The 13769-nt window shown below is 32.0% G+C and overlaps 1 protein-coding gene across 1 annotated transcript; it reads left to right on the top strand.

Annotated features, from left to right (window-relative positions):
* The first annotated feature begins 153 nt into the window (after positions 1-153).
* Positions 154-5072, top strand: LOC9306602 (probable LRR receptor-like serine/threonine-protein kinase At5g37450). The gene is given in 18 exon segments (XM_021016605.1): positions 154-637; positions 720-867; positions 958-1029; positions 1114-1185; positions 1272-1415; positions 1493-1564; positions 1650-1721; positions 1809-1883; positions 1957-2025; positions 2114-2182; positions 2266-2337; positions 2444-2527; positions 2621-2692; positions 2789-3561; positions 3644-3927; positions 3996-4047; positions 4126-4373; positions 4450-5072. Coding segments are annotated over 18 exon segments (2955 nt in total). The 5' UTR covers positions 154-540; the 3' UTR covers positions 4930-5072.
* Positions 5073-13769: the final 8697 nt, after the last annotated feature.

Raw genomic sequence — 13769 nt, 5'->3', positions numbered from 1 at the left:
AAATTAAATTATCCTCATTAGTAAAACTCTATCTTTATAGACAAAAGAAGAAAATGTAGTTTCTGTGTCACTATGTATAAAGGAAATAAAACTAGGCAACTTGGTTATAAGAAATAAACTAATGATAACGGTTGAAGATGGATATGGTTGAAGTTGTATGTCATCTCTGTTTTATATGTAAGTTTTGAATTTTTCATAAGAGAAAAAGTAAGCAGTAACTTGCAGGAACACAGAAGAAGTCAGCTATTCTGATTTTATTCCTCCAATCCAATGGGGGAAGAGAGTTGAACAAACCGATAATTGCCTTTTAACCGCGTCCACGCTCAATTATCACATTTAAATATGGCAACAAAACCACCAACTAGGTGTTATTGATAGTTACATTTTGAGTTTTTTTTTTTTAAGTCATTGTTGCTTCAACTTCCATATATATAGTGTTCCTTCTTCAAGTATGTATTTTACGACTTTTTCTCAGCATTTCAAGGTCATCTCTAAGCAAGATAAATAGTGATCTGTTATTGAAACAAAGCAGAAAATAAGATGAAAGAGATGATGCGTGTAGTTGGAGTCATTCTGGTCTTGTCTTCTTCTTGCTTGTCTTTGCTGGATGCTCAAGAGATTACTCATCCGACTGATGGTACGGTCCTCTATAATTTTCGAAGCAGTGTCTATGTGTGAACAGTGATGCTAATGAGTGTTTTTTGTTGTTGTTGTTGCAGTTAGTGCTCTGCAGTATGTTCACCGCAAACTTAAGGACCCTCTGAATCATCTTCAAGACTGGAAAAAGACGGATCCATGCGCCTCTAATTGGACCGGTGTTATCTGCATCCCTGATCCTACAGATGGCTTTCTTCATGTTAAAGAGTTGTACGTTCGAAGTTTTAAACTTTCTACTATCTTTTTAAACTCCAAAACCAAACCTTGAGGATGTCATATGGTTTGATCAAAATGATGCAGGCGGTTGCTAAACATGAACCTCACCGGACAACTGGCACCTGAACTTGGCTTACTATCAAATCTCACCATATTGTATGTTCTGTGTTTTTCTCTGTGCATGCTCTGGTTTTTGAAATAAAATTTGAAATAAAACCTTTTTATGTTTTATGATCACAGGAACTTCATGTGGAACGATCTCACCGGTGAGATTCCAGCAGAACTAGGAAACTTGACTCATCTAATCTTCTTGTAAGTAGTCTTGATCATTGTTTCATCAATATTTCCCATTCATGGATGCTTCACTTAAAAAGATTTATGTTCTTCTCTTTTGTTAGGCTATTAAGTGGAAATCAACTGACAGGATCTTTGCCTCAAGAACTTGGTTCTCTTTCCAATCTCCGAATCCTTCAGATAGACTACAATGATATTAGCGGAAAACTTCCAACGTCGTTGGCAAATCTGAAAAACCTGAAACATTTGTGAGATCTCCATATATCCTACTTCTATTCTCTCTTCCTTCAAACCCTTCTGATATAACATGTACTTTCTTTGCTAGTCACATGAACAACAACTCAATCACGGGTCAGATTCCCCCCGAGTACTCTTCCTTAACCAGTGTTCTGCACTTGTAAGTTTCTTGGTTACCTATAAATATGTTTTATCTTATTCAAATCTGATCATCAGGATTTTATTGTGTGGCTTAACTTGTGCAGCTTGATGGACAATAACAAGCTAACTGGAAATCTTCCACCGGAGCTCTCTCAGATGCCAAGCTTGAGAATTCTGTATGTGCCTTTTTGTGTCTTTCAACTTCTTTATCAAGAAAAATAACCTTCTTCCACATTCAACTTAGTTTGCTTCTTCGTTTACAGACAATTGGACGGTAACAACTTCGATGGCACAGAGATCCCATCTTCTTACGGATCGATACCAAATCTCGTCAAACTGTAAGAAACAAAACATAGTAGATTATTTTGTTTTCCCTGTAGCATACTGATTTTATTGGTCACACATAAACAGGAGTCTCAGAAACTGCAACCTACAAGGACCAATTCCTGATTTGAGCAAAGCACCGGTACTCTATTACTTGTGAGTCACTTTAAATAGACGAAACCATTAACATTAACAATCCATGTAATATTAGTCGTTTAACGAGACGTTTCTTTTGATGCTTCAGAGATATTTCCTCCAACAAACTCACTGGAGAAATTCCCAAGAACAAGTTCTCTGCAAACATCACAACTATGTAAGTGCCAAGCCAAGAAATGGAATATTATTGATATTTCGTTACATTTTTGTTGACAAACATGAATTTTTCACTATATGCAGTAATTTGTACAACAATATGCTCAATGGATCCATCCCTACAAATTTTTCAGGCCTTCCACGGTTACAGAGACTGTAATTAGACTATCTTTTGCTCTTCTTTTTTCTTAATTAATCAAAGGAGAAATGTTGTTTTAAGGAAGAAAACATAAAACACAAGAGTTTTGTTTTAAATTTTCAGGCAAGTGCAGAACAACAACTTAAGTGGGGAGATTCCTGTGATATGGGACAATAGGAGTTTTAAGGCAGAGGAAAAACTTATCTTGTAAGACACGTCATATTTACAAAACCCTAGAGAACAATGCTTTTAAAACAAGAATAGTATATGTTAATTGATTTTGATTGGATTAACTTGCAGGGACTTGAGGAACAACATGTTTTCAAATGTGTCAAGCGTTCTTCTAAACCCTCCGTCCAATGTCACAGTCAAGTAAAATTATGTTTTAAGAAAAATAACAACTAAACAAAAGATTAATAATTTGGGATTTTGAATAGAGAAATGAGAGAACTCTGTTTTGATGGGCAGGCTTAACGGAAACCCGGTTTGTGCAAATGTTAATGCGGGTAAGTTAGCTGATCTATGTGGCGTCTCAACGTTAGAAGTGGAATCCCCCGCAACTTCTTCGGAAAACACCACCACAGGAGACTGCAAACGCCAATCTTGCCCCGTAAGCGAAAACTACGACTACGTGATTGGGGCTCCAGTTGCATGTTTTTGTGCTGCACCACTTGGTATTGAACTTCGTCTTAGGAGTCCAAGTTTCTCTGACTTTAGACCTTACAAAGTCTCCTACATGCTCGATGTGGCATCCCCGAAAAATCTCGGGATAAACGCGTATCAGATATCTATTGAATCATTCGCATGGCAATCGGGTCCAAGACTATCCATGAACATGAAGATTTTTCCGGAGTACAGTGAATTAAACAGTAAATTTAACACCACAGAGGTTCAACGTATTGTGGACTTCTTTGCAACTTTTAGTCTGGATACCGATGATTCCCTTGGCCCTTACGAGATTATTAGTATCAACACCGGTGCTTACAGAGACGGTAATACATATATCTTCTACTCATCTTTGTGAATCAAAAGAGTATGTATTTATGTTACTATTGTATATGCAGAAGTTACTATCAAATTCTCGGATAAATCGGGAATGAGCAAAGGCGGCAAAGTTGGAATCATTTTAGGAGCCATTGCTTTGTTCATTGTATTGTCCTCTGTAGCATTGCTCTGCTTAATCAAGAGAAGCAAACAAAAGAGAAAAACTAAGGAAGTTGACATGGAACAAGAACACCCTAGTAAGTGAAAACTTAGTCAACCTCTTTGTTTTCCTTAAACAAATATCTAATGCTATTCTCCATCATATTCTCCTTGGCCTAGTTCCAAAATCTCCAATTAACATGGAGAGCGTGAAGGGTTACACTCTCACGGAACTTGATTCAGCAACAAGCAGTTTCAGTGATCTCTCCCAGATTGGTAGAGGAGGCTATGGGAAGGTCTACAAAGGCCATTTACCAGGTGGTCTAGTTGTAGCGGTCAAACGTGCAGAGCAAGGGTCCCTGCAGGGCCAAAAAGAGTTCTTCACCGAGATCGAGTTGCTTTCCCGGCTACATCACCGAAACCTTGTTTCTTTGCTTGGCTACTGTGATCAGAAAGGAGAACAAGTGAGTCTCTTCTTAACATTATAAAATTTCAAGATAGTCTTGAGTTGATTTGTTATGTCTAATTTCAGATGTTGGTGTATGAGTACATGCCCAACGGTTCTCTTCTAGACGCACTCTCTGGTAAGTAATCCCTTCCTTGTCTTGTGTATATATAAAAGTGTTGTGGGAGGATTGTGATAGATGAATGTGAAACTGCAGCGAGGTTTAGACAACCGTTAAGTTTGGCGCTGAGACTGGGAATAGCGCTCGGGTCTGCGAGGGGGATTTTGTATCTGCACACAGAAGCTGATCCACCAATCATCCATCGAGATATAAAACCAAGCAACATTCTTCTAGACAGCAAGATGAATCCTAAAGTTGCAGATTTTGGGATCTCAAAGCTCATAGCACTAGATGGTGGTGGAGTACAAAGGGATCATGTAACTACCATCGTCAAAGGCACCCCTGTATGTTGTTGTTTTAACATTCCTCTGTTTCTAATCCCTAAGGGAAGGTAACTAATTCTTGAAACGTATGGTACAGGGATATGTGGATCCAGAGTACTACTTGAGCCACAGGCTAACAGAGAAGAGTGACGTATACAGCCTCGGCATTGTATTTCTTGAAATTCTTACAGGAATGCGCCCAATATCACACGGAAGAAACATCGTGCGGGAGGTGAATGAAGCGTGCGAAGCTGGGATGATGATGTCGGTGATAGACAGGAGCATGGGGCAGTACTCTGAGGAATGCGTGAAGAGGTTCATGGAATTAGCCATTAGATGTTGTCAGGACAATCCAGAAGCACGTCCACGGATGCTGGAAATCGTGAGGGAGCTGGAGAACATCTACGAGATGATTCCGAAAGAAGAGAAGCCATATTCAAGCCCTTCAGTCCAGTCCTCTACTTCAGGAATGTCAGGCTTCGCTGGTGCTTCCGCAAGAGGCAGTTATACTACCTTCTCCGAATTCACAGGTAACCAACTCGTCAGCGGAGTCATTCCCTCCATCGCACCGCGCTAATGATCATATTGTTAAATGTGTGCAGTTTATTTTGGATTTGCTTCCATACTTATAGTTCCAAAACAATCTCAGTGAAGTTTTTTCTTTTACATTAGTTTACATCCCAATCTCATTGCGAAAAATGGGCTAGACCGGTAAAGTTATCATCTTTCGAAATATTTAGTAACAGAACTGTAAAAGAAGTTCACTGAAATATAAAAAACAGGATTACCAAAGATAAAAAAAAAAAAAAAAAGACAATTCATTGAAAGATAAAAAACAGGATTCTTCAACTTGTAAATGTGATTCTCTGCTTCAAGAGAAGAGTTATTGTTTCATGTTGTCATCAGATTCTAAATCATCAATCCCAACCGGCACGACACCGTTCGAGTTTCTCCTTTAACTTCCAAAATGCAATATATGACCATAAGTCAATATTTCAAGCTTTCCAACCGGAGCACTTTGGATATCCATTTTCTCATTCAAACAAGATTCTGTTTTGACATTCGAATACACCACCATGTAGTGTTCACAGCGAAGATTTCATCATGTCCGAAAATCTGGTCATTCCAATGAACCTTCACTAGAAAATTCACCGGAAAAATGGTTGAAACCACTTTGTCAAAAACAAGTTGCAACAATAGATGATTCGAATCATGTATTAAATCCATCAGCATATACTATTAGAATCACATTGAGAAGGAGAATCAGAATTATTAAAAATGATATTGCAACTATATATTTCTTTTCTTATTTCTTTTTTTTTGGCCATATATTTCAAGATTTATAATTCACGAGAATATTGTAATTTTGTCCTTGTAATAGAGAGTGCACCAGGTTCACAATAACATTCCAAAATGGAGGGAATATAAATCGGGAAAAATGTCAAAAAAATCATGAACTTTCAAATTTGGGACGATTTAATCTTGGACTACAATGAAGACATTTAAATCATAAAGTTTTTGTTGACTTTACAATTAATTAGCGAAGTTTATTTGACTCGCCATTTTAGACACATCGATTTCATTTTCTAACCCTAGAATCCCAATCTCTCTCTCTCGCTTCCCTCTGTTGACTCGCCGTGACCGCCGAACCGGAATTCTTCTCTTCCCCCACGAGTTTTAGCCATCATCAGTCGGAATTTCAACAGAGTGAAGCGAGAGAGAGAGATTGGGATTCTAGGGTTAGAAAATGAAATCGATGTGTCTAAAATGGCGAGTCAAACAAATTACGTTAATTAATTGTAAAGTCAACAAAAACTTTATGATTTAAATGTCTTCATCGTAGTCCAAGATTAAATCGTCCCAAATTTGAAAGTTCATGATTTTTTTGACATTTTTCCCAATATAAATCAAGAATACATAATAAATATTGCAAGGATAAGAGAATAGTAGAATAGCATTAGCACGGAAACTCAGAAGTTCTCTCGGCCAGAGCATAATCCAAGGAATAGGGTCCAAAATTTTGTAGGTCATTGAAAGTTAGAATTTTTTTTGTTTTTGTTTGATTTTTTTGGACTTTTGACTTAAAATGTTGTGAAAATGATGAGATTTGGATTCAAAAGTTTGCTTTTGTAGTTTTGTTTTGATGATTAGCATTTTTCTTTGTCATTACCATTGAATTTTTCATGTCTCCTTCTGTGCAATGATAAATATTGGTTCTCAATCAAATTAGTGATTATATTAAATTCTAGAAACTCATATTTGCTAAAACAAAAAATTAAACCTCCAAACATCTTTAAAAGTTACCACAAAACTTCTATATATTTTATTACATCATCTCACAATACATAATCAAAGTATTTATTTTGTTTCCTTATAAATATCTTTTCTGCTTCTTTTAATTGGCAAATAGTGGGTTTTATTTTGTCAGAGTAACTTCAAAAATCCAGGGTTTGCTCAACTTTCCCGACCTGAAGAAAACAATATTTTTGCTTTTAACCACAACCATCATTGCAACTTTATCATGTTAGTTAAAGTCAACATATTTTTCTATTTTAAGAGAGAAATGAGATAATATAACTTTATGAGAATGAGATAATATCAATAGTATTCTAATTTAATCACTAAACATCCCCCAAACACATACAACTTTACCATCATCTTCCTACCATTTATGTTATTTTTCACTATGACTTGATTTCCTATATCTTAACCGATAACATTTCTCTTATGTATTTCTCCTCTCTTTTTCACTTTAATTCTTAAATAGTATTCATATATATATGAGGTTCATTATCATTTCAACAAAAAAATATTCCATGATCTGCAACCACAATAAAGTCCATTTATCTCTGTTAAAGAGAATCCCTTAATTAGTTAACACAACATTTATATATATAGATACCGAAAGTAGTTGGTTCTTCTTTCCATACGCATATTTCACCTAAAATTTTTCAAAATCATATATATGAAAATTTATTAACTCTCTCCATGTGGATACCACATCATCACACAAGTGTTTGACATTTGTCATTCTACATAATTTAAATAAAATATTAGCAGAACAAATTGAGAGAAAATCAAGAATCTTCGATTGTGTTAAATCCTCCATTAATTTCACTCTTTAATGATTTTTTAAAAACTAAAACAAAGTACACAATCATGCTAATTTATCAAGCACTACTTATATTATACTCTTCTTATTTCACTAATTTTTTTTTATCATTAGTCATTACTCGGTAATGGCTAAAACATTACTTGTGTTATAGTTTAAATGTTTGTTACCTAACCTCTTATTAATTTAGTAATTTTACCTTGAATATTTTATTAGTATTACGTTTTGTGGATGCGAATTATGGTAAGTTGATAACATTAATATGCAAGTTTTTTCACGTAATAGACCTTGAAGACGTTAGCCATACCAAAAAGTTCAAGATACGAGACTCGATCTCCTATATGGGTATATGCAAGAAAGATATCTAAAATGTTGACTTAAATTACTAGCATATCATGATGAAGTTGGAGTACTAGATGAAAAAATAGTACATAGAACAATAAGTAATATAATGACTTATCATTGTATCAATATATCACATACTATTGTTGTATGTAGTCAATATAGTGAAAAAGATTAGGATCTTAGGTATATAAATAATCAGATTTATATATGAAAACATATAACTGATACATCAAGTCAACGATGATTTTATTTGTTTTTAGCAAAAACAAACTTTCATTGATTTATAGAGTTATTACAAAGAAATGTTACAGAATTACTAGAACACAATTATTACATACGCAGATGTATATGCCATACTCGCTAACCGATCACAAGATTCATTATTCTCTAACTTCATTATTTGATTTTTCTCTGTTATGATTGACTTATAACAAATTATGCCTGAACTTTTTTCTTACAAACCATAGGTTTAAACACGATGTGTCCATAAATAACTCTGAAAATGTAGACACGGCTGTACAAAAGCTTCCATACTAAGGTCTTTTGTAAGTCTTTCTAAAGAAAAAAGCAAAAAGCTGACAGGAGAAGATTTGGCCGAAGAGATGTCTTTGGGAGAAATCGCCCAAGTCGAGAGCGAAAACTTTGCCTTTATTTGAAAAGTTAATACAGAAACGTATTCAAAGATTAATCTAATCATAAAAATTATAACTATATAAGATGTATATGATTTTATTAATTACATAATAACACACACATAAAAAGGAACATAAAGAGCAACAAGAACCATAAAAATATTTTTTAACAATTTTAAATTCAAAAATATGTCCATGAGTTTGTTTGTTAGTTTATTTATCTAAAACATAAAATTTTGACAATGCGTATGAACTTTCATCAATGATTTTTATCTCATATTTTATCAGTTGATTCCCTTACGTATCTTTACTATATCTATTTTTTCACCTAAGTATGTAAATTTTAGTGATTAAAATCATTCCATATTCTAATACAAAACTATGAATATGAAAATAATGATCAACTCTAGAAGTTCTATCTAAAATATCTTAATATAGAAATCAATAAAGATTCAAAATTAATTAATGAGATAGTTAATTTTGATTAAATGTTAAAATTATATGTGTGGATAGTTAGATGTGAGTAAACTTATAAAATATAACATTATAAAGTTTAGTGAAATCTAATGTAGAATATTTTATGTATTTAGTTTAAAATAATTTATGTACCTCTTGATTCAATATATTCTCATCTTTTCATTTTTCTAGAAATATTTTTTAAAACAAATTCATAAATTATATATATACCTCTTTCTTAATAATTTTCTTTATCTATTACTTAATTATTCAATTAGAAAGTAAATATAAAAAAATTACTTCATACATATGAACAAACTTGTAAAATAGAATATTAACAAATTTAGTAAGACTAATATAGATGATTTTATGTATTCTAACAACAAAAGTTTCCATTTCCTTTCATATAATTTTTTTTTGTAGGACTTTTTCCTTCCATAGATTGTTTATCTTTTTTCACACATAAATATGTCATCAAATTTATAAAATTGAAAATTTGATAATTATTAAATTTATTCAAAAATAGTGATAAATTATTTTTATGTAGTGGGTATTATTGTGGCTGAAGATGGAATATTATAAATTTAGTAAGACTTCTATGTAATGATCGATTATTTCATATTCTAATAACAAAGTAAAGTTTATATTTATCTTATTTTAATATATTGCATTCTTTTATATAAAGTATCTTAAGTATAAATTTTTGATAAAACTTAAAATATTAATAGCTAATTATGACTGGATATTTATAATTTTATTGGTGGATAGATATATGTAGAAAACTTTTAAAATCGAAAATATGAGAGGGTTATTGTGGCTTTGTTTGCATTGTCTGATCTAGTCTCTAAAATAGTGAAGGAAGTCTCTGACTTCATCTCAAATTTGTTTTCCGTCTTCATGAAGGCTCTTACCAGTTCTATCAATGAACATGATTCTTCAGCATCAGATGAAGACGCACTAGTGTAAAAAAATTCCATCTTTGCCAACCTGTGTTTGGAGAGGTTTTCAATTTCTATGGGAGAAGATAACATTGATCCGGTGGCCTATACCCGTCTATCATATTACTCATATTCTTTTTTTCCTGGAAAGAAAACTATGCTTCATTGTCTGCCCTCGACCTAAATCTCTACAACTTGCTCGGAGGTACTTTCTCTTGTTTTATTGGTATTTGGTTTTACTTAAATTGTAGTAAATAACACTTTTCCCATTTGGTTTTGATGTTATTTATACCTTAACATTTGAGATGATTGTTGCTTTTTATCTGTCAAAAACACTCTCCCAAATATTTCCATATGTTGTTGTTCAAAAGCGTAAATTTCTATTCTTTACATATATAAATATACTTTTTTTTCCCTTTTCAAAAATATCTTAATATAGAAATATTATAATTTTAAAATGTTTTAATTAATAATATGACTTAAAATGTTAACTAATGAGATGCCTAATCGTGATTGGCCGTTTAAAATCATATGTGAAAAACCCCATGAACTTATTAATGATAGTTGTCAAAAATATACTTCATATATATATAATCATATTGTTTGTTGGAGCTGTTCATCATAATTGCATGTTCTACAAGTACTTGAATAACATCATAATAGGTCGTTTAAAATCATAAGTGAAAAACCTCATGAACTTATTAATGATAGTTGTCAAAAATATACTTCATATATATATAATCATATTGTTTGTGGGAGCTGTTCATCATAATTTCATGTTCTACAAGTAGTTGAATAACATCATAATAGGATTAGATCAACTATCTATGTAATAGACATTAGAAAGAAAGAAAAAAAAATACTTGTCTACTATTATACCACTTTTCAAAAATATTTTTAATTCTCAGTTTTGTTAATATGTAAGGTGATTTTGTTTATCGTGAAATTTCCTCTCTTCCCTCTACACCTCCATCTCTTGTGTTCAAAACACAAACTTCTTTCGCTTCTGTTTTTGTGGTGAACAGTTCCAAAAAAGTGAGAGCAGAATCTGGAAAATACTATACCATGATAAAGAATAAGAATAAGACCGTGAAGAAGAAGAGTGGAGGACCAATGAAGAACAACAACAGAGAAATGAAGAAGAGAGTTGAAAAAAGGCAAAGGAGTGAAGCTTGGAAAGAGTTGGAACGAACAAAAAGTCTTACATTCACGATGAAGAAAGCCGGAACATTATCTCTTATTGCCCTAAATCAAGTTTTTGGGTCAAAAATAGCACTTTATCTTTTTATTTTAATAAACTAGAATTTAACCCGCGGTGTACCGCGGGGCTATATTTTTTTAAAAAAATGTAATGTTATTTTTTTTTTAAAATGTAATGTTATTTTTTTAAAGATTAACTGAAGTTATATCATATTAGTTTGTATTTTTAAATGTAGATATCTATCTATGTATTATTTAGTGTATGATTACTATTGTTTAGGTTTCAATTTTTGAAGTATAGATACGAAAACATACATATTTTTAAGTAATGATGTATGGTCAATTTTCAAATTTTGAATATTTTACTCCGCGGTATACCGTGGATCGATTTTTTTATAACAAAATTTTTTAAATTTTAAGTTGTATTTGTTTTGTTAATATTGTATCTTTTGTTTTGTGCTTAAGATTGTATAATTGTATTTTGATTGTTAATTTTATGATTTCATCCATGATATACCATTCTTTATTAATATCGACGCAAACCCATCATCTCATATAAACCCGTCTATATTATCCCGTTAGCTAAATTATTAGTGTTATAAAATACAAGAAAATAAATTATTATTGTTATAAAATCCAATAATTTTAGGATCTCACCCGTAGTATACCATTCCTTGAATGATTTTAAATTTATACTACTAATATATATTTTAAATTTATCATATAAATTATATGATTTTTCTATGTGAATATTTTGATTATTATAAATTAGTAGTTTTATTGTTATGCAAAATGTTAATATAAATATTTGCTATAAATCGGTTTTATGCATATTTTGTAGAGTAAATTCACGGAATTCTTTTTTGAAGATATATGAAAAGATTGTGTAGAGATTTTTAGAAAAAAATTAGGCAAGATATCGTTTGGTTAATATCTTTTATTTAAATTTTGTAAAACTAAATAATAAATGTCAATGACATGGACTCGTAAATAAGGTGGAACTCTAGGATTTATTTGCTAAAGATACTCCAAAAATGTAGGTATATAGGTATCTTTGTTTTTAATTATAGGTTTCACCCGTGGTATACCCCGTTTTGTATTCAGAATTATTTTGGTCCTTTTTATAGTATGACTCTAAACCATTGCCCAATTTTTTAAGCAATGTGGAACATTGTACACATACTTTTTCTTCATCGATTGAGTTATATATGTCTGTTTAAAAAAAATTTAATCACATTATATACAGAAAAAATTTATTATTTTATTAATTATATATATTTTATATAAATTCAAAATAAATTACTATAAGATCATATAAAAGTGAAAAAAGAATCATACATTAATGTTTAAATTAGGTAGAGATGTTTTAGAAAAATTTAGAAACAAAATCACTTTTATTAATTAATAGATAAACATTTATGATAATGGCATTCTTTGTAAATACTTAGCAACTCTAGGATTTATTTGCTAAGTGTACTCCAAAAATATATATATATATAGATAATTATAAATAAATACAAAAAATCATAAATACATTGTTAATCTTTTTCCGCCAATAAAATTTTAACAATGCGTATGCAGTTTCATCAATGATTTTTGTTTCATATTTTAGAGAAATTGCCTCTTATATCTCCAAATTAAGTTTTTGGGACATGAATAGCACTCAAAAGTTTATTGTACAAAAATAGCACCTTATTTTTGATGTTTTAAATTAATAAATAATTATAAATAAATACAAAAATCACAAATTTATCATTAATATTTTTTCGCCAAAACAAAATCCCGTCAAAATTTTCCCGCCATAATATTTTCTGCTCCCGGGAAAAAAAATATCATCAAAATTTTCACGCCAAAAAAATTTCTGTCCACAAAAAAAAATTCAAGAAATTCAACCAAACTAATTTTCGAACGAGTACAAGAACTTCACGTGGAAAACTAGCTCCTATCCGAACATGCGCTCCCTCTCAAACTTGTCAAAGAATATCCTTTTAGGATAAAAATGTTTGGCTATGCCAGACTGAATACTTTGATGTTGTCGCAAAGTTGTGTTCTCGATTATGAAGATCGGACATCGATTCTGGTTTACTCGAATGATATACCAGGCGTGAAAAATTTAAAGCTAAAAACGTCTGGTTTCGCCGTTCAGAGTTTCGGGTTAAATATAAGCCTTTTGACTGTTCATATGGTACATAGCGAGTACGTGAAATTGGAAGAGTGGAGTTATGGTACTCTACTAGAATCTCTTAAGCTAACCGCGGGAAAGCTAACTCAGAAGATAAGGTCTTCCTTTTAACTACGCGCAGGACATTACTCGTGGGACTCGTTGGACTCGTAGGACTTGTTGGTCTCGTAGGACTCGTTGGTCTCGTAGGACTCGTTGGTCTCATAGGACAACTTGGACTCATGGGTCCATATAACAATGTCTCCTTCCTCTTCGTGGAATGTGATAAGTATCTTTATCTTGCTTTGTTTACCAAGTTGGGCTAAAAGCCCAACTACTATCTCATTCTCTTGTTTATGTACTATTTTCGGGACTTTGTTTTCCGACTCTTTTATGTTTTCTAAGTAACTCCTTGGTTCTTCTACTTTTGTGTCTACACTTGTAAAAAAAAAACATCGTCAAATCCTTCCTAAATTACGAGAAATCTTTCCTAAATTTCAGGATCTTCATGAAATCCTTCCTGAATTAGGTGAAATCCTTCCTGAATTTCGTTGAATCCTTCCTGAATTTTAT

Source organism: Arabidopsis lyrata (assembly GCF_000004255.2).
Source record: "Arabidopsis lyrata subsp. lyrata unplaced genomic scaffold ARALYscaffold_7, whole genome shotgun sequence".
NCBI lineage: Eukaryota > Viridiplantae > Streptophyta > Magnoliopsida > Brassicales > Brassicaceae > Arabidopsis > Arabidopsis lyrata.
The sequence above is the reverse complement of the archived record's forward strand: the minus strand, read 5'-3'. Positions and strand labels throughout refer to the sequence as shown.